The sequence below is a fragment of the Protobothrops mucrosquamatus genome, unplaced genomic scaffold (genome assembly GCF_001527695.2).
Source record: "Protobothrops mucrosquamatus isolate PMUCROS unplaced genomic scaffold, P.Mucros_1.0 scaffold13, whole genome shotgun sequence".
NCBI classification, from domain to species: domain Eukaryota; kingdom Metazoa; phylum Chordata; class Lepidosauria; order Squamata; family Viperidae; genus Protobothrops; species Protobothrops mucrosquamatus.
Window position 1 is genome coordinate 447,341 of NW_015386400.1, and position 21,147 is coordinate 468,487.

The following is a 21,147-nucleotide window of genomic DNA, read 5'->3' on the forward strand; positions in this document are numbered from 1 at the left end:
ATGAACTGCCCCCAGAGATCAGGGTGATCCCTGATCTCCCTTCCTTCCGCCGCGCCCTTAAGACATGGTTATTCCAGCTTGCAGGACTGGCCTAGGGGAAACTTTTAGAGGGGGTTTTAATTATATTTTAATTAGATTAAATTTAAATATTTCCTTTTTAACTAATTTTTAAATTTGTAATGTTATTTGTGTATTTTTATCCGATTGTTAGCCGCCCTGAGTCCGCAAGGAGAAGGGCGGGATATAAATTTAATAAAATAAATAAAATAAATAAATAAATATTAGCCACATTAAAAGAAGTACAGTCCTTGACTTAGAATTGTGACCATAATTTCCATTGCTAAGCAAGGCAGTTAAGTGAGTTGCACCCAATTTACAAACTTTTCCCATGGTTGTTAAATGAATCATAATAGTTAAGTGAATCACATGGTCATTAAGAAAATCTGGCTTCCCCCATTTACTTTGCTTGTTGGAAACATGCTGGAAAGGTTGCAAATGACAATCACAACCCTGGGACAATCATAAATATATGGTGGTCGCTAAGTGCCCAAATTTTAATCACATGACCACAGGGAGGCAGGTGTAAGTGCAAGGAGTGATCACAAATCATTCTTTTTCAGGGAGATTGTAACTTCAAACAGTTGCTAAATGAATGATAATGTCAAGGACTACTCATAAAGATGTGCAAATTTTACTCCTTCTGTCTACACTATGCAGTTTTCTGAGCAGCATTATAAAAGTGTATCCTTTTAGGATGTTTTTAAACAATTACTATCCCTGATATTCCTTGCTATTTTTCCCTCCAAGTACAACCCAGCCCAGATCTTCATGGTTTCCAAGCCCAAACTTGGAATATGCTCCATTCATAAGGATGTTTATTTTTCAATAAACACATATGAAGATTAGTCTGTGATTCATGTGTTCAGAAGGCAGCCATATTTATTATTTATAAAGTATCGTTGAATATTGAAACACTTATGGTACCAAAGCTATAATGCCCTTTTATAAGCATCTTCTTGAGAACTTCCAAATCATATCTCTAAAGAACAGTACAATCTTCCACCCACCTCTTTCTGAAAATAGGATTGTTTTATTCAAGTCAATCAATATAAAGAATTAGTGAGGAAAAAAAACCAAGAATGGCTCCACCTCCTTTTTTCATAAGTGTTATACCAATTATGCAAGAGGACAACACTATGACGTGTAACTTCTCCAGGTCATGGAGTAGGAGAGGGGGGAGGGAAGCTGTGTAAATAAACCCTTTACCAGAACTGATGCGATTAAAGTGATTTAGTGTGATGCATGAATGCAGATCCTGAATGAGTGGCTTTTAAGGGATGGGGGAGGGGGGAATGTGTCTCTGCTATCATTATATTCTGAATCATATCCACTAGGGAAGGAATTGGTGAAAACGTTTCGTGCCTACAAGAGGATTGTGTTACACTCTATTAGGAAGAGTATCGAGATCGCTCTATGCTGTACTTTAGTTAAACTATACAACCTCAGGTGGATCTAGCCCCAGGCTACCTACAGGTAGTCCTCAGTCCTTACAATAGTTCATTTAGTGACCTTTCAAAGTTACAACAGCACTGAAAAAAATGACTTATGACAGTTTTTCATACTTACAACCTTCATAGCATTCATACAATAATGTGATCAAAATTCTGATGCTTGGCAACTTGTTCATACTTATGACTGTTGCTGTGTGCTAAGATCATGTGATCACCTTTTGCACCCTTTTGAGAGCAAAATCAATGGGGAAGCCAGATTCACTTACGGTAACAACCATGTTACTAAATTATCAACTGCAATGATTCACTTAACAACTGCAGCGAGAAAGGTCATAAAATGGGGCAAAACTCACTTAACAAATGTCTCACTTAACAAATAATGTTGGGCTCAATTGTGGTCGTAAGTCGAGGGCTACCTGTATTTCTCCGAGAAGAAAAATGGGTGGCTAGCAATGCACTGTTAAACCTGCCCCCACTCGTGGCAAGGAACTTATTCCCAGCGCGCGGCTTCATAGCTCCCTTTCGGTTCAAACGTGCTTTCATTCTGGGTAGGCTAGCGACGAAATACTAAAAAGCCCCCGGTCATCTAAGCTACCGATCGAGGCGGGAGAATGCAGAGGCTGAAGTCCAGGAAGGTGGGGAAGGGGGTCAGGTGGGCAAAGCGTGGTCGGAGGGGATGCCTGGGGTGCTGAAGGGACTGGGAGGGGAGCCGGGCTGTCTATCGCGCCTGCAACAGCTATTGCGGCAGGCCGATCCGGGAGGGGGGGGAAGTTTTCATTTACCACGACCCCTCGTGCGCTGCTTCTCGGCGCCTCTGCCACGCTAGTCCTGCTGCTCAGCCCCGCCATCTTCACAAGGGGCTGGACAAAGCCTTGAGGAGGGAGAACAGAGAGGCGAGAAGGAGGAGGAGGAAGGCGGGACGCAGGGGGAGGAAAACGTGAGCGCTGAGCCCGGCCTCCTTTCTCGCTCCGATCGGATGTGGTGAGCCGTAGGAGTCGGGGAGGAGAAGGCAGCGGCGGCGCCGCGCTCAGGCTGGAGGAAAGAAGAAGCTACTGCCAAACAAACCGGTGCGAGGAGGGAAATCTGTGCCGCAACTCCTAGTTGCTTGACGCGATTTCTCCCTCTTCTCGATCCCCGGCCGAGCCCCGTGGCTCAGGCTTGGCTCGCCTCTTCCTCCATCGCGTGATGAGTTAAGAGGCAGAGCCGGCTTTTTGGGGGGGGGAGAGAGGTCTCTTCCTGGCAAAAACCCCGTTTCTAATCACGTTTGAGCCGGGATGATATTTGCCTGGTCTCCTATTGCCCGGCACCTCCCTCGCTCTTCTCGCCTTCCTAGAGACGGATCGGCGTATGGAGTGGTAAAAGCCGGTCCGTTGAATAAACCAAAGGTGGAATGCCTCGCCCAAAAATGTCAGGATATAAGCCCCTATATAAGCAGGCTAGATTCGTGCCGTGTGCCAAGCCAGAAATAATCAGTGTGGCTTAACTCAGTGTGTGAACCTAATAAAAAATGTCTAGGCTTCCATGAGGGTTCATAGTACATAATTGAATAGATCTTTGACCTGGCTCTTGTACACCTAGCCTCGCTGGACGAGTTACATTTCACTACAATGCTAAGTTATAATAACATGGTTTATTTGCCTTTGACTTACAGCAAGCCACAGCCTAGCTCAGCTGCCTAACTTTATTGGTTCACCCAGCCTTGTTAATGGCCTGTCTTAAACTGGTATGAGTCAAAATAAACCAAGCAGAAGAGAGGGCATTAAACTCTGTAAAACTTTACAACTTCTTAGCATTCCCTTAAAGAAGATGAAATATAAGACCCTCGGATGAGTCCCAAATAAAAGTTTGCTCACTTTTATTCTTTTGCTACAATAATAGGGCAAATGAGCCAGTTCCAATCCCTGGCAGTTCTATATGTAAATATAAATGGAGTGACATTCTTTGGATTCTCAGAATGTATTTTGTCCAACTTCCTGGAGAGGGAGAATTGAATAAGAATGTTTGCCTTGTGACTGTAGTCAAATGGTTTTCATTATGACATTTTTTTCCTCTATATTCAGCAATACTGATGACCTTCATGAAAGAATACACATCTGTTTTAATGGAATGAGAGCAGCTTTGATAGATGCTTCATTGTGCCTGAAGTAGAGGAAAGAAGCCTTTGCCATTATAATCAATATAATAAAAGAAGACATTCCATAAGAACTGATTGATGACTATGTGCTGTCAAATGAGTGTTGACTCTAGCAACCATAGAGATTTTTTTTCCTGGAATGATCTGCTCCCAACTTAGCCCTTCAGGTCTTCCAACAATGTTGCTGTAACTGAGTCCATCCACCTTGCTGCTAGCCATCCTCTTTTCTTGTCTTACTCGTTTCTCAGTATAATAGATTTTTCAAGAAAGCTAGGTTTTCACATATGTATCCAAAATATGATCATTTGAGCCTGGTTATATGTTCCTTGAGTAAAAACTCTGGATTGATTTCTCCTAGGATCCATTGTACTTGGGTAGCTTTCTGTCATGAGTTTCAGAGCCCTTTATGTAGAATTATTCAGATTCATTTTGATTCAGACTTGCCATAGCTAAAGCCTGTGATTGGTGTACACATACTAAAATCCATAAATATGTCTTTTCTGATTTTAATTTAGGTGAGTCTAGCCACTATATTTTGTAAACTTGGATTTATGATTTAGTAGCTTGCATGAAACTGGCCAATTGAAGTTCACTGAACAAAATGTGCTTAAATAAAGCATGCCCTAATGCAATGTGTGAACCAGGATACAGTAGTCCTAAAGCTATGACCATTTGTTCAGCGACCATTCAAAATTTTGATAGTGCTGAATGTAGGGACTTATGACAGTCCAAAGTTACGATTACTGCAATGCCCCATGGTCATGTGAACAAAATTTAGGTACCTGGCAATCAGTTCCCTTTACATCTGACTGCAAGGACAATGCAGTGCCTATGTCCCTCTGCCTATGTCCTCCTCCCCATTATGCCCCACTGGGTCTTCGCAGGCCTTGGGCTTGCTTCCTACCTCACTGGTTCCTGCACCCTCCTTCCCAATCCCTGGTTACCAATTGGTAAATCTTCTTCTGGAAGTAGTCGTTTCAATGTTCAGCTCCCTCCACATGCATCTGAAGCGAATGCTATTTTGGGAGCAGCTGCAATTAATCTCTTGTTGGGGAAGGAGACTAAGCCATTGTGCTTTTTGGCTTTCCTAGAGGCCACATGGCACTGTCCTGGAAACCGGCGCCTTTTGCAAGCAATCACAATTCATTGCAGCCGCTCCCCAAATTATTCTTGCTTCTAGAACGGCATCACATGGCATCCATTGTATAGGAGGAAGGCCTCATGGTGGAGCAGCTGCAGGGACCCTGTGATGTGGAAAAGGAAGCCATGGCCTGTGGAGATCCAATGGGACAGGTAAGTAATAATAATAATAGTAAAGTTGGAAGGGACCTTGGAGGTCATCTAGTCCAACCCCCTGCTCAGGCAGGAAACCCTATACCATTTCAGACAAATGGCTGTCCAGTCTCTTCTTAAAAACCTCCAGTGTTGGAGCATTCACTGCTTCTGGAGGCAGGTTGTTCCACTGGTTAATTGTTCTAACTGTCAGGAAGTTTCTCCTTAGTTCTAGGTTGCTTCTATCCTTGCTTAGTTTCCACCCGTTGCTTCTTGTCCTGCCTTCAGGCGCCTTGGAAAACAGCTTGACACCCTCCTCTCTGTGGCAGCCCGAGATATTGGAACACTGCTATCATGTCCCCCCTTGTCCTTCTCTTCATTAAACTAGACATACCCAATTCCAGCACCCATTTTATGTTTTAGCCTCCAGTCCCCTAATCATCTTTGTTGCTCTTCTCTGTACTCTTTCTAGAGTCTCAACATCTTTTTTACATCGCAGTGACCAAAACTGGATGCAGTATTCCAAGTGTGGCCTTACCAAGGCAGTGTAAAGTGGTATTAATACTTCACGTGATCTTGATTGTATCCCTCTGTTAATGCAGCCTAGCACTGTGTTGGCCTTTTTGGCAGTTGCAGCACATTGCTGGCTCATATTTAGGTGATTGTCCACTAGGACTCCGAGGTCCCTCTCACAGCTACTACTATTGAGCAAGGTACCCCCTATACTATATCTGTGCATTTGGTTTTTCTTGCCTAAATGTAGAACCTTGCTTTTTTTACCATTGAATTTCATTTTGTTAGATAGCGCCCAGTGTTCGTCTGTCCAGATCCTTCTGTATCTTAAGCCTGTCTTCTGGAGTGTTGGCTATTCCTGCCAGCTTGGTGTCGTCTGCAAATTTGATGAGTTCCCCATCTATCCCCTCGTCCAAATCGTTGATAAAGATGTTGAAGAGCATTGGGCCCAGAACAGAGCCCTGGGGCACCCCACTACACACTTCCCTCCATGTAGATGCGGTTCCATTGAGGACCACACGCTGAGTACGGCCGGTCAGCCAGCTACGGATCCATCTGGTGGTGGTGCTGTCTACCCCACATTTTTCTATCTTGTCAAATAGTAGGTTGTGATCTACTTTATCAAATGCTTTACTGAAGTCCAAGTAAATTATGTCCACAGCATTCCTCTGATCCACTTTGTCACTTGGTCAAATAATGCAATAAGATTTGTCTTGCATGATCTGTATTTGACAAACCCATGTTGGCTTTTAGTAATGACTTTGTTTGCCTCTAGGTGTTCGCTGATTTGTTGTTTGATTATCTTTTCCAGGATCTACCCAGGTATTGAGGTCAGGCTGATAGGTCTGTAATTTCCTGGGTCCATTTCCCCCCCTTTTTTGTAGATGGGAACTACATCAGCTCTTTTCCAGTCCTCTGGTAGTTCCCCTGTGCTCCAGGATAGTAGGACTAAGGCATGCAGAAAGGGGAGGGAAGCAGAGCATGGGGTGCCTTCAGGGGGTAGGGCAGGCCTTGGATGCCTATGATAGGCCATGTGTGAAGTGGGGAGGTGCTGCAGTACTGGCTGGATCTGTGCTAGGCCTCCCAGGGCCTCCCTTACACCTGAGACATTCTGTGCTCTGCTTAACGACCTACACAATTACTTAATGACTGCATCAGGAAGAGTAGAGGTGGGGATCATTAAGCAAGGCAATCATGTAAGCATCTCACTTAACCATCAAACTTGTGACTGTAATTGACAGACTCCATTATGAGTCTAAGTTGAGTACTAACTGTATATACTTTCTGATGATTAAGATCTAGAGCAGATTTCCCCAACTTTTTCGGCTTTGCGCAAATGGGGATGTGGGGATGTGCACATGCACAAATGCATGCACTTGCTTGCCACTTCCGTGACCCAGTTCTGAAAGTCTCAAGACCCAGTAGTGGGCCATGGTCTGGGGGTTGGGGACCCCTGTCTAGACCACTTCTCCTATAGTGAAAATACAGCATTGAAAGCTTGGGGGCTAGAAATGATACATTGGGGATATGATAGAATTTTATGGAACCAAGTATGATAAATGAGATAATTTTATACTTTTTTCTGCAGCTTTGGAAACTCAAAAGACATACAATGACATTGAATGAGAACTAATAAAATGAACTTAGGCTTAGTTCAGACAGGCTTAGCATATTTCAACTTTTGAAAAAAACAGTATGGATAGTACTGTGAGTTATTTTATAAAATGCACATTTAATGTGCAAAATGTATTGATGTTGCCCTCCCCAAACTTGGTGTTAAACACTAATGGGATAGATACAGCAAAACATTAATATCCAAGGGTAGTAGCATATGCTTACCTCAAAGACTTGACTAAGCGTATTTAATAGCAAATGATTCATTAGATCAGTTATATTTCTGGGACTGAATCAGGGTTGCTAGTCTGGAAGCAGTAAGACCAAACCCCAGAATTCATCCTAATAATGAACAAGAACTAGTATATGGAACTAAAGCAATATTTCAAAAATAACAATTAAACCTTGTACTCTTGGAGTAAAAGAGCAGCCTTTGCTAAGATTCACAACGTCTGTCATGATTCAAGATAGCTTGCCCCTTCAAATATTTAAGTGATCTCCAAATTTAAAAAAAACAACACAAAATTCTGCAGGACAAATATACCAAACATTGATTTGAAAATAGCATGATGCTTAATGGGCTGAAGCATGAAAACATTCTTTGCTGCAATAATAGCATAATTTGATTTGTTTGCTGGTTTTATTGGCTAAACCCAAAATAAAGTCTAAGTATTGAATAAAAATTGGGATTAGAACAGTGTTTCAGCATCAAAACATTATGCAGTTATAAACCATTGGACATTATGAAATTAAAAAACTGACATTTACAGGCCAGTGTTGGTTATAAAATCAAAATTTGCTATGAAAGAACATTTATTTGTAAAACCTGTGATATTGAATGAAATGTTGAAAATTGGGACTATAGCATGTTTCGACATCAAAACATTATGCAATTATAAATCGTTGGCCATTATGAAATTAAAAACCTGACATTTATAGGCCAGTGTTGGTTATAAAAATCAGAATTCTCTACCACTTAAACCAGCATTTGCTATGAAAGAGCATCTATTTGTAAAACCTGTGATTTTGACTGACTGACTGAAAATAGGGACTAGACCAGTGTTTCAGCATCAAAATATTATGCAATTATAAACCATTGACAATTATGAAATTAAAAATCTGACATTTGTAGTCCAGTGTTGGTTATAAAATCAAAATTCTCTGCCACTTTTATCAACGTTTGCTATGAAATAATATCTATTTGTAAAACCAATGATAGTTTCAAAATAAAACTATCTAAAACTAAAGCTATCTAAAACTGAAACCATATAAAACATTTTGCTATTTACTCGACCACTCAGCCCCCAGAATGCTTCCTCTGGTGCTTTGGGGCCAGGTGGCCATACGTTTGCTATCTGTTCTCTCCTTCTGCTCATCAATCAGGAAGCAACAGGAGACTTTCCTTGAACCATGGGGAACCTTGTTTGAGTCTTCCCTGATATGTCCATCGCTACTATTGCTACTATAAACAAATCCTAGATACTTTCAAGGACATTTTTTCCTACCAGAGAATTATTGCCGTGAAAACAGGATATTGCCATAAAAATCTAGACATGTGGTTATCTCAGTTAAACTGTTGAATTGCCTTGAAAGAAAACAGAACAAATTCATGGAGATAAGCTATTGCTGTCTACCATGACAGCTATACATTGTCACGAGAATCAAAGGTAGCTTGCCTTAAATAATACAGGTAAATGAAAAAGGGTCACTACCCTAATATCCATGTGTTTTTGGCTGCATTCCCTTTACTGCTCCTATTTTCATTGTTTTGTAGGAAGGTTAGATATAGCTTTTATATGAATTGATGACTATGAATTATGTTCATAGTAATATATTGTACTAGTTATACATTCATAGTTATAGCAGGTCGAAGCAATTTGAGAAAATGTTTGTTCCAGAATTGTGATACCATGATGATGAAGATGGTTTCCTCAGGATAGGGCTCATCTGTTGCACAAAGAGTCATGCAGGAAACCTGACTACATAATTTGTAATGGAGTGAGTGGATGGGTTCAAGCTTTCAGAGTATTGAGGTCTCTACTGTGTCCACTACAGCCTGCCGATTTGACTCCTGTGTGGGCCTGGCAGTTGTATGATGAGTTAGATCAAGAAAAAGATCAGTTGTGAGAGGTGTAGCCTTGAAGAAAGTTATAGCATACTTCCTCTTCAAGAAGCTGTTCTGGATCTAGCTATATTGTATTGCTATCACCAACTCTATAACCTTCATTTTTGAGGCAAGTTCTCAAGATGGTAGGAGTGGTTCTATAGAGGAAACTTTTCTAGGTTCAGGCCTGGGCATGAGAGAGAAACTGCTTAGTCACACTGATGGAGTATATTTGTCAGGCCTGGATGAGTGGAGTGTGCCCTCATGGTGATTTTTGGCCTCTCAACTGCCTTAAGAAACATTTACCATGGTATCTTGCATCAACTGTGAGGGTGCAGTTGGGGGTACTGTTGCAATAGTTCCTTATTGACTGGTTCCAATCAGTAGTTGTGAAGATTGGCTCAATCCCTATTCACTTAGGGGTGCCACAGGGATCAATGTTCCCACTTTTTAATGTCAATGTGACAATGTTGGGCACAGATCATCCTGGAGAAAATCTATATCATCACTAAGAGTCAAACCAATTTGAAGGCACATAATCAATTAATGAAGCCACTGATTATACGTTCAGGTTGAGGACCATCAATGCCTTGATGATGCCCAATTATGCATCATCACCCTGAACCAAACCAGCAACATTGTTAGTCAGGTCCAATGTTTGGACATGTTGTCTCTAAATATTACAATGAGAGAAGTCTACTAGTCATGGCTACTGCTGGATGAGCAGATGAAAGCTATGGCAAGGAAGAATTTTGCAGGAATGGGAGTCATGCACAACAGAAATGCATGCTTTATTATTGTTCACTTGGACTACTGCAATGCACCCCATGTGGGATTGCCTCTGAAGACTACTTGCAAATTAGTTTGTAAAGAATGTTTTGCCCCATTTATTCGCTGCTGTTCATCACCAAGAACAAAGTACATCTCCATTATGTACCCTTCATTGGTTGGCAGGTCTCCATGTTTTATTTCAAAGTGTATGGAACCAAAGGACCTGCAGGACTGCTTTAAGCTATTCTTCCCAAGATAAACCTTTGGTGATTCCTAATTTCTATGAAATCATGGAGGCTAGAACAAAGATGTTTCTTATGGTCCTGTTATTTGCAATGTAATCTCTCTATAGATATCACTTTGGCTCCGTCATTGGTTTGTTTCTGGAGTTCTTTATGAGAGCTTTAGGCCAGGGGTCCCCAACCCCAGGTCCGTAGACCAGTAGCGGGCCTCGGCATGCCAGCAACCGGTCCATACAAAAAGCAAAGCCCCATCCATGAGATGCAAGCAGCACACAACACCACAACACCACGCACCCTCAGGTCCGTGGAAAAACCTCTCCATGGAAGCGGTCCCTGTGCCCAAAAGGTTGGGGATCTCTGCTTTAGGCGACAGATGGATAATATGGTTGTCATAATGATGCTCCAGTTTCAGATACAGTTACAAATATTCTGCTTGTATTTTCCATTAAGTATTTTAGTTTAATTGAATTGAATTTTGGTTTACTATATTTTATCGTATTTTTATTGTATTGTACTTTTAACCCCCAAAAGATGTTTCCAAAATACAGACTAAGACACATGCACAAACACATTGAACCTGAGTAAATTTAGCCTTTTCTATTGCTATGCCAGTTCTGTGGGCCCTAACATCTCTATTAGATTTTTGATGATTTTGACTTTTACAGGTAGTCTTTAGCTTACAACAATTGATACCAGAATTTTCAAGGCAATGGCTAAGTGAGGTGTCCCAATTTTACAACCTTTTTGCCATAATTGTTAAGCAAATTTCTGCATTTGTTAACGAATCATGCAATTGTTAAGCGAATCTGGCTTCCTCACATTGACTTTCCTTGTCGGAACCCAGCTGGGAAAGTGGCAAATGCAAGTCACAGGACTTCAAGATGCTACAAGCACGTAAATACATGCTACAAGCACGTAAATACATGCTTAATGCCCAAATTTTGATCAAGCGACCTTGGTTTGCTGTAACAGTTGTAAGTGCAAGAACCATCTGCAAATCACGCTTTTCAATGCTGTTGTAACTTGCCAAAAAATTTGTTATAAATCGAGGACTACCTGTAATTTTAATTATTAATTTTACTTGTTTTAATTCTTTTTAGTTTTGGTAGTTTACAGTAAAAGCAGACACAAACATGAGTTTAGTAGTCTGCATACCAAGCTAAATAAAACAAACACTAATGATCTGAAAACTAAATAATTCACTGAATAACTTGGAACTTTAGTGTATATTTTTCACTATTAACTGTCTGGTAAATCATTCCTATCTGCTATATTTTTCATCCTATTTGAATTATATCATAAAGACACTGGAAATCTTAAAAGGCTTTTTAAAAATAGCATACAGCCAATCAAATACTCTGGAGAAAAATATGTCTTTATTGAAAAAATAAATAATCATCTAAAAGGAAACAAAATGTAAAATATGATAAATTTTAACAAAGATTTTAAAACCTCAAATATTTTTCTACTTATATATATGTGATTTATATCTCCACTGAAAGTAAACTATCTCACAGAAAAAATGATTCTCAAAAGACATCCTCATTTGTTTGCTATGTAAATAACTTTGTATTTCTCAATTGTCTGAATGTCATGTTCCAATTGTTTCATGTCTGTTTCCAGCTTTTCTTTATAAAGCTTCTTTGGTAATGTATCTATTTCTACTGAAAGGTTTTGGAATGCCTGATGCACATCCTCCCAGTTAGTTTTGAGACCCTATATGGAAAAGAGGAAAAGAAGAATTAGTATGCAGTAAAGCAGTGTATTTTACACACTAAGCTACTTTAAGATATGTGGATTTTGACTCCCAAAATTCTGGGAGGAATTCTTATAGTGGGCCAGTTTGAGAATCATGGCAGTAAAGTATCTAAAAACGGACATAGGCTGCAATCCTATATTCCAGTGATGGCGAACCTTTTAGAGACTGAGTACCCAAACTGCAACCCAAAACCCACTTATGCATCGTTGGGTGCCGGGTGGACATGGCCCATTGGATGGGTGTGGCCCATTGGATGGGTGTAGCCTATTGGCTGGACGTGGTAATGGCAGACTGGGTGGGACTAAAAAGTTCAATCAATCAATTCCAACTTTGCAAGATCTTTTTTTTTCCCCGCGAGAAGTTGAAATTTACTGATTGATTGAACCTTTTTTTTTTTGCATACAACGGTGGAGGCCTAAAGCGAAAAAGTTTTATAAAACCCAGCTGAAGACCTAGGACTGGGGCGACGGCACGCATGCCCACAGAAAGGGCTCTGAGTGCCGCCTCTGGCACCCATGCCATAGGTTTGCCATCATTGCTATATTCTCAGGGAAGGCTGTACTTATTTAACATTTCTCTGTTAGATGCTAAAAACAGACTTTTTTTTCAGATTTCCATGCGGCCTGAAAAGAGATATGTTGGTAATAAGAGTGGTATTAATGCAGTGTTTCCTAGCCTTGGCAACTTTAAGATATGTGAACTTCAACTATCAGAATTCCCCAGCCAGCATGGAGAAATCATTCCTGGCTGGAGAATTCAGGGAGTTGAAGTCAAGAAAAACTAAACACACCAGTATAGAATAGGTGGTACCTGTATCAATAGTAATAATTGTGAGAATGATCTTGGAGTCAGTCACTTAAATATGAGCCAACAATGTGATGGCAACTGCCAAAAAAGCCAATGCAGTCCTAAACACCATTAACAGAAGGACAGAATCAAGATCACATGAAGTGTTAATACTACTTTATAATGCCTTGATAAGACCACGCTTGGAATATTGCATCGTTTTCGTCCCCATAATATTGAAAAAATATTGAGACTCTGCAAAGAACGCAGAGAAGTGTAACAAAGATGATTAGAGGATTGTTGGCTAAAACATGTGAAGAACGGTTGGAGGAATTGGGTATGTCTAATTTAATGAAAAGAAGTTCTAGGGGTAACGTGATAGCAGTGCTCCAATATCTAAGAGGCTGTCACAAAGAAGAGGGAGTCAACCTATTCTCTAATGCACATACAGGCAGAACAAGAAACAATAGATGGAAACTAATCAAGGAGAGAATCAACCTAGAACTAAAGAGAAATTTCCTGAGAGTTTGAACAATTAAACAGTCGAATAGCTTGTCTCCAGAAATTGTGGGTGCTTGAAAACTGAAGGCTCTTAAGAAGAGATTACACAATGATTTTTCTGAAATGGTATAGGATTTCCTATTAGAACAGAGGTCCCTAACCTTTTGGGCACCAGGGACTGGTTCCGTGGAGAGAGGTTTTTCCGTAGACCGGAGGGTGCGTGGTTTTGTGTGCTGCCTGCATCGCACATGGGGCTTTGCTTGTTTGTGCAGCAAATGGCTGGCATGCCGTGTCCCAGTACTTGTCCACAGACCGGGGGTTGGGGACCCCTAGACTAGAAGACCTCCAATGTCCCTTTCAACTCTATTATTTATATAGATCACCAGATTGTAGTCTAACTATACTAACCCTCCAAAATTTATCTGAGTAAGCTTCATTGAATAAAGCAGGATTAAGTTCTGACCAAAGATGAATGATATTCCATAGCACAATAGTATTTTTCCCTATATTCATATGTAAAAAATAGATTACAAATTATTCTTAAAATTGGGCAATAACAGCAGCCCACAAAAGGTGCATAAAATGAAGGGTTTAAAGACAAACCATTCCTTTTTTCCAAATTGGCATGGTAACACTCTTACATGCTTGGTATTTATCAGCACCTAGCAACATAAAACAATTTTAGAGCTCCATCTAGTGAAACTGTACCCATCTCAGTTGCAGTATTTCTCAAGTCATGTACCTCTAAAAGATTTTCTCTCTCTTCCTCTGTGAGCCGTTTCATGGCTTTTTGTCTGAGAGTCTCCCTGACATAGGTATCATATTCCTCCTGAGCTTTTTTTGCATCTTCATTTCGCTTAATTACATATTTTGGAATCACTCCATAATCCTATAAGAAAAATACGTTTTACCACTATTCATAAAAAGCATACAGTTCCCATATGCAATGCACCTCCTCCATTTTGGAGAAAGAATTCCTGTTCAATCCATTTCAGTGAATATCAAACTTAAATTTTCAAAGTGAGATCAGTCTATGTAGCTATAACAGTGGAGTTGTTGTCCCTTAAAAAACAAATCTGTTAACTACACTATTCATATTGGACTAGTTGGTCATGACAGAAATCAAAATACTTTAGTAGTTCCTGGCAGATTGCACAATGCTATCCTATGCATGCTTATTGAGAAGTAAACTTAACTGATTTCAATGGGTTTCAGAGTAAATATGGACAGAATTTCACATCAAAATCCATTTCAGGATATACAAACATACCAGCTATACGGGTAGTCCTTGATTTACCACAATATGGACTAGAATCTTCATTGTTAAGCAAGGTAGTTGTTAAGTGAGTCATGTCCAATTTTACAATCTTTTTTTGCCACAGTTTTATTTATTTATTTATTAATTCAATTTATATCCCGCCCTTCTCCTTACCGGACTCAGGGCGGCTAACAGCCTTATAAAACAATGCAACAATAAATACCTAATTTAAAACCAAATTAAAAAGAAATATTTGTTATGGCCTATATAATTAAAATTTCTCTTAAAAAACCCCACTAAAATTCCCTAGGCCAATCCCGCTTGNCGGGATCACCCGGATCTCTGGGGGTAGTTCGTTCCAGAGGGTGGGGGCTCCCACCGAGAAGGCCCTCCCCCTGGAGGTCGCCAGCCGGCACTGTCTGGCTGACGGCACCCTGAGGAGACCCACTCTGTGGGAGCGTACCGGCCGATGGGAGGTAATCTGCGGCAGAAGGCGGTCTCGGAGATATCCAGGTCTGATGCCACAGTTGTTAAGTGAATCACTGCAATTGATCACACATTCATTAAGTGAATTTGGCTTCCCTCCATTGCTTGTCAGAAGCGAGCTGGGAAGGATGCAAATAGCAATCACATGGTCCTGGGATGCTGGCAACTGTTATAAATACATGTCAATTGTCAAGTGCCCAAATTTTGATTACAAGACTGTTGGAAGGCTGTGATAATCCTAAGTGCATGGCCCAATGGCAAGTCACTTTTTTCAGTGCAGTTGTAACTTCAAATGGGCACTTCACCAATTGCTGAGGACAACCTGTATTTTTCAGCTCCATTTTTTTTTTTGCAATTCTGTACAAACCTACCTTTTTTTTTAGATATTTTGGAACAAGTCCTGAAGTTTCTAGAAGAAATCTGTCTCCTTGCCTTCTGTCTACATAAACTGGTAGTGGTTTCTTGGGCACCGCCACGATAGCATTACTTGCATTTGTGTTTATGAAATTCCTTGTACATTGAATCCCCATTATTGGATGATCTGTTCTTTTGGGCACACTAAGTTCCAGTGCTTTTTTACTGCGTTGATCTTTTTTTTCTTTTCCGGAAAAATAACAATCCACAAAACTAAGTTTAGACATTTTTCCAATATTATACATTTTTTATATTTTCAATTTAAAAAAATAAAAGATTAATTAAAATGAAACTTATAAATTTGAATTTATCAACAAATGGCACACAAATGTATTAAGCATCAATCAGTGTTTCTTCTTTAATAATTTTTCCCTGCTGCTCCTTATTGTGCAGCTGTATGTAACATATTTCTTTGGAAAGGTGTTTACTTGCTCAGAAAGACAAGGAAACACTCGTTTTACTTTTTGGGTGTTTTGTAACTGGTCACACCCATTATGGCAGCCATATTTTTCTTAAAAAAACATAGCAACCTTCAGAATTGATCCCAACATTCTAAATATTTTCATTTACTAAAAAGACTGCTTACTCTTAACATGGTGCAATACCACTAGAACTAAATTTTCTCTTCTAACTTATATTGTAGGACCAGACTTTTGGGGTTTCTCTTGAAAAGCATTTAGAGGAGATTGCTTCTTTCTGCCCTTCCCGCTTTGTGAGAAGACTGGCTGACTAATAGAGTTCTACATTACTTTGTTTTGATGTCCAAACTGTGCTTCAGAATGAACTGGAATGCAAATATAGCATCTGTCTGGAACAACTTACTTTGTTACTGTAGCCATTTGATTAGCTTACCAATTTTCCCTTTAACATTCATAAGAAAAGGAACATACTAGTTCTACATATTAAATAATGAAATACAAAATTAAAATGGCAAAATGCCAAATATTTTTATGTCAAAAACATACTTGTTGGTAACTTTGGTTCTTTTGAATGTTTCTGAAGGAAGTTTCTTGGAGAAGGCACTTGGACTTTTGGGGGTCCAATTGTTTTCCATGGTGATTTACTTTGCTGTATTGCACGTTTCACATATGGTCTAAACGCTGATACAAAACTTTAATAAAGACAGAGAGAGAGAGAGAGAGAGAGAGAGAGAGAGAGAGAGAGAGAATGGACAAAAAAGTTAAAGTCAGCAGAGATTCTATAGATAATTATATTGCTGAATATTGCGCTTTTAAATATGTGTAATCTTAAAAGCAAATTTGAAAAGTTCAAAAAGATTCCGATGAACAATATGGTTCTGAATTTATTTTTGTTTTAAAACAATAATGATGTATTTTATAATTCACATATATTAAATAGCAGAGGAAAAGTAAGAAAAATGGGCGTTGCTCTTTAAACTTTGGTGCCATGATTTGTTGAGTTAACATCAAATTTCATTTATAATTAATTTCCCTCCCAGTTTGCAATACCCTTATGCAGCTTCAAGAAGGGAAAAGGTAGTTAATTGGTTTTTAATACTGATTTCCCTATAATAAAAAAGTACATCCAACGTGTAATTTATCCTCAGTAACCTCAGTAACCTAAATCAACCTCAGGATTCCAAAATCGTATCAACACTCTAGGGATTATTGCCTATCCCTGCATTTAACAAGCTCCAGTTCCTAAAGCTTCTGTTCTTAAAACTTCTGTCTTGGGACAGAATTTGAACCCATACATTTAAACTTGGTATACTATAGCTGACTGAATTCATAATTATAACTTGCTAAGCCATAAAATCTGGTTTACAAACAATAGCTGGGTTAAATATCACAGACATGTTGCCTGTGGAAAGAAGCTCCAGTAATTTGATTGGCCAGATGTAAGCTCAAGCCAAGAAAATTACATTATAACATCTCCGTTATTATAAATTGCCCAGATAACATCACTTACTGGAGGTATTTATTTACTTATTTAATGTGTGGCATAGAGCAGAGTTCCCCAACCTTTGCAACTTTGTGGACCGGTGGGGAAGGGGGAGAGGGGATGGTTCCATGCGAGTAGCCAGCAAGCGTGCACTCACGTGCAGCTCCATTTGCACGAGTGACGTGCATGTGTACTTGCCACTCATGCAAATGGAGCAGACATGCACGCGCTCACCCGCTGCTCGAGTAAGTGTGGATGCGTGTATGAGCAAGTGCGCTCGCCCACCGTTTCCACAGCCTGGTTGCAAAGAGCTCACAACCCAGTAATGAGCCATGGCTCATAGGTTGGGGGCCCCTGGCATAGAGCACATGAATAACAATAATAAAATTATATAGGAGCACATAATACTATAGTATGCGTATGATGGAGATATGTAATCAATTTTGTAAGATTTGAGGAAATAAAAAAATTATATATGTTATGTTTCATTTTAAAATACATTGGTTCATAGGAATAGAATAAGTGTTCAATATATTACTATCTAGGCCACATATCCAATTAAGCACAGTATTTGTTAGTTGGAGAAAGACAGCTTTTCCTCCTTTATAACATCTCAAATGGTAGCTAGTCATACAGGTGACATCGAAATCCGCTAATTTTTGCATTGTGTCAGATATATTTTTTTCTGGAAGATATGTGAGCATAGGAAAAAAAATGGTCTTCCTTCACTGGTCAATTGGCTGTTTATATAGAGAGCCAGTTTTTTCTAGTGGTCAAGGTACCAGGCTAGAAAATGGGAGACTATGAGTTCAAGTCCTGCCTTAGCCATGAAAGTCAGGGGAGTAACTTTGGGCTAGTCACTCTCTCTCAGCCCAACCAACTTCACAGCATTGTTGTATATAGGAGTAAGAAGATGTGTTGGATATAGTTGCCAACTTATTTGTAAATGTAGTAAAGACAGGATACAAATAAACAAGAAATAGACAAGGGTTTAGATATGAATGTTACTGCTAGTTCATGTTCTCTTTTTATGGCAGCCACAATGATGTTTGATCTATAATGCCCTTGCCATTTATCTAACTCAAGCTGATAGCCAGTAAATGGCCATAGAAGTAACAGGCAATTGCCATGATACTATTTATAATTCCTCTCATTGTTTGTTTGCCTATATCCGCTTGATGGCATATTGAAAGCTTTATTCCAACTCATAAGAGAACAAGTAATCAGAATTGTTGCTATCCCTTCTATTGATTCCAACTGTGCATCTGTATCCAGAATTAGTACTGCCAGGATAGAGAAACTTGACCTCCCTCTGAGATTCATCACATGAGAGAAGATCAACCAGTTTCATCATTAGCAGCATAGCGGCAACTTGTGGAAAATCAAATTGAATGACACTTTGACAAGAATTTTCCATATTTGCAGCAACACTTGCTCAAGCTGCTGACAGAACTATTTAATATGAGAGACCTGACAGATAGGTTGACTGGTGGAATTTATTCCTGAAGATATCAAGACACCAAGAGGAAATAAAGTAGCACGGCTTTTTATGCATTTCCCTGGAACTGTTTAAGATTATTATTTCATTGCAAGAGAAATATTGTATCAAACTCATATTTACCAAAATTTCAGATTTCTATGAAATAGAGAAATAGAAGTAAAAAATTTGTTGAAATTTGTATATTGTATAAACACAATACATAGTGCAATATCAAAGCGTTCATTCAGATATCTTTTGGAGCCTTTATTCCCAGATTCAAAAAGCATTTATTGGAAGTGCAGAGGCAGCAGCCTTCCTCTATTTTTTTTTCCCAGTAAGTATATGAAACTAATTTAAACGGAGCAGGTGCAAATAGTCTTCCCTACTTTTGCAGATAAAGGAGTTATGCAGGTATTTGGTAAATTAGCAGTACTGACCTATTAAGTAGTGGGAGATCCTATATTCAATTTCTTCCTTAAGTAATACTTAATATGTGTCTCAAGAAAAAAACAACATACCAGTGACTGTTAAATGCAAAATCATGTCAGAACAGTAGCCAGGGGAAAGATTCTTGTTCCCATACCTAGGCTTCTCTGTTATCCGAGACTTCTCCACAATCTGAGGTAGAAGGTTATAAATGCTCTCCTCCATGACCATAGCTGTCATCTTAACAGGCCTACAAATAAATTATTTAAAATGCTTAGGCTACTAAGGAAACTACCTGTCATATTTTCTCTCATACTCATGTCATTCTTTATCCTCTCTCCCCATGCATACTCAAACATTCTGGCTTTTCTTTGTATTTTCTTTCATATTCTTCATTTTTTGCCCTTCAGTATCATCCACATTTTTTTCTAGCCAGCAGAAAATCACAATCACTTTAAATTACCTCAAGCTTAATATTACTTATAATTTGTATATGAATATATACATAATTTTGCCAACCAATGGCTCTCCATATAGTTAAATGTGACACCTTACTGACTTATTAAATAGAAAACCATACTCTTGATATTGGTTGAGAAGCCTAAGTGAGATTTACCCAGCACATCCAAGATGAAACCTCTTTGGGATAAATTTGATTAACCATATTATCTTGCCAGGCATCAAATTTATTTTTTTTATACATTTGATGCAGAACATTCAGCTTATATTCATGAATGGTGATTACCCAAATAAGCATTAAAAACCTGTGGACGTGGAGAGGCACAATCCAGTATTTTCTAGACCCCTTTGCTCCAAGGCTCTGGAAAGCTACTCATCAGTTCCAAACAACATCCCAAGATACTGTAGTCTGGCTCACTAGAGAAATGTTTTATATATTAAAATCAAGGTGAAGAGGCAATGTAGCATTCAAATTATATCACTTATATAATTATCTAGGGCAGGAGTCTAACTGAAGTCAGGACTATGAAATTCACAGGGTATCTTAGAAAAATCAATGTCAGACTCTCATAGCAGGTTAAGATTTGGTTCTCTGAACCAAAGCAGTTTCTGTTTTACCACAATTGGCTGGATTCACACAACACTTTCCATCAGATAGCATGGTTTAACAAACCACACTGATTAGATTCATAAGGTACAATCCAAAACAGGCGAACCATTTTATGGCTTAGCATGTTATATGAATCCAGCCATCCCCTACTATCTTTATAAGATTGTTAGGGCAGAAAAGAGGCGGGAGAGGAAAAGTAGAAATCTCATTACACCACTTGAAGGAAAGATGAAGCACGCATGTAATATTCTAAAAATTAATACAGGCTTCTTCACTACTTCAGATTACCTGCTTACCTGTTCCAAAAATCTTTTTCTCCAAATCTATTGTTTTTCTCTCCTCCCACCCTTCCCGCCTCTTCTAGGGCTTTTTTCCGATTGTATTCGAATTCTTCCTCATTCGGAGAAATTGGTTTTACATGAGCAGCAATATGCCCACTGTTTGGTTGCCCCTAGAAACAACTGCTTGGTAACATATTTGTGTAGAACGGGAGACTGGCTTTATGTCATCACTTCCGGAATCATAATAACAATGGGTAGCCGAATGGGGCGGAGCACAGAACTCGATGGAACGGTGCGCAAGCGCGATAAGAGAGTTAGCGGGAAGAACGCCTACAATGATACATAGGAAGGAGTTCGGTAGATCTTCGGACGAGGTCGGAGTGGAAGTGCACGCATGCGTAATAGTACGTATTTCGACTTGGGCTGGGTCTTGGAGGGGAGGTTAAGAGTGTTTATGAAAAAAATCTGCATTGGAAAATAGAGTTTTCTTGCTTGGCTTTTCCTTCTGAATTTGGGAAACATGCAGATTTTTCCTTGTTCATGAGCAGAATTCATAGCCATTTGACCGAGTGGGAATCATGCAGGGAGTAAGGGCTTGGCTTCTAGATGATGCAAAAATTCAAT

At 39.4% G+C, this 21,147-nt stretch overlaps 2 protein-coding genes across 3 annotated transcripts in view; both read right to left on the minus strand.

The window, feature by feature from the left end:
- PRTFDC1 (phosphoribosyl transferase domain containing 1) overlaps window positions 1-2,371 on the minus strand; it is a 54,573-nt gene extending 52,202 nt beyond the window's left edge. Inside the window, exon 1 of the mRNA XM_015810640.2 lies at window positions 2,294-2,371. Coding sequence (XP_015666126.1) covers window positions 2,294-2,359 — 66 coding nt within the window. The 5' untranslated portion in view covers window positions 2,360-2,371. The remainder of the gene's footprint in view (window positions 1-2,293) is intronic.
- Window positions 2,372-11,533: 9,162 nt separating this feature from the next.
- ENKUR (enkurin, TRPC channel interacting protein) lies at window positions 11,534-20,719 on the minus strand. Of its 2 annotated transcripts, none has more exons than XM_015810641.1 (6): window positions 20,539-20,719; window positions 19,331-19,423; window positions 16,331-16,476; window positions 15,323-15,549; window positions 13,950-14,096; window positions 11,534-11,877 (listed from the first exon to the last, which is right to left on the minus strand). In XM_015810641.1, exons 2-6 carry the CDS (start codon window positions 19,411-19,413, stop codon window positions 11,704-11,706), a joined length of 777 nt encoding a protein of 258 aa, XP_015666127.1. In that variant the 5' UTR covers window positions 19,414-19,423; window positions 20,539-20,719; the 3' UTR covers window positions 11,534-11,703. The 2 variants fall into 2 exon arrangements, with proteins under 2 accessions (XP_015666127.1, XP_015666128.1); XM_015810642.1 differs by having other exon boundaries at window positions 20,531-20,719.
- Between the last annotated feature and the right edge of the window lie 428 nt (window positions 20,720-21,147).

Bases quoted from the DNA above. Each gene is read 5' to 3' on its own strand.
- ENKUR (XM_015810641.1), bottom strand. From the start codon at position 19,413: ATGACAGCTATGGTCATGGAGGAGAGCATTTATAACCTTCTACCTCAG. The intron at 15,550-16,330 runs GTATGTTTTTGA...TTTCCGGAAAAG, and splicing joins AGAACCAAAGTTACCAACAA to AAAAAAAAGATCAACGCAGT. The intron at 11,878-13,949 runs GTACATGACTTG...TTTTCCATATAG, and splicing joins AGAGAGAAAATCTTTTAGAG to GGTCTCAAAACTAACTGGGA.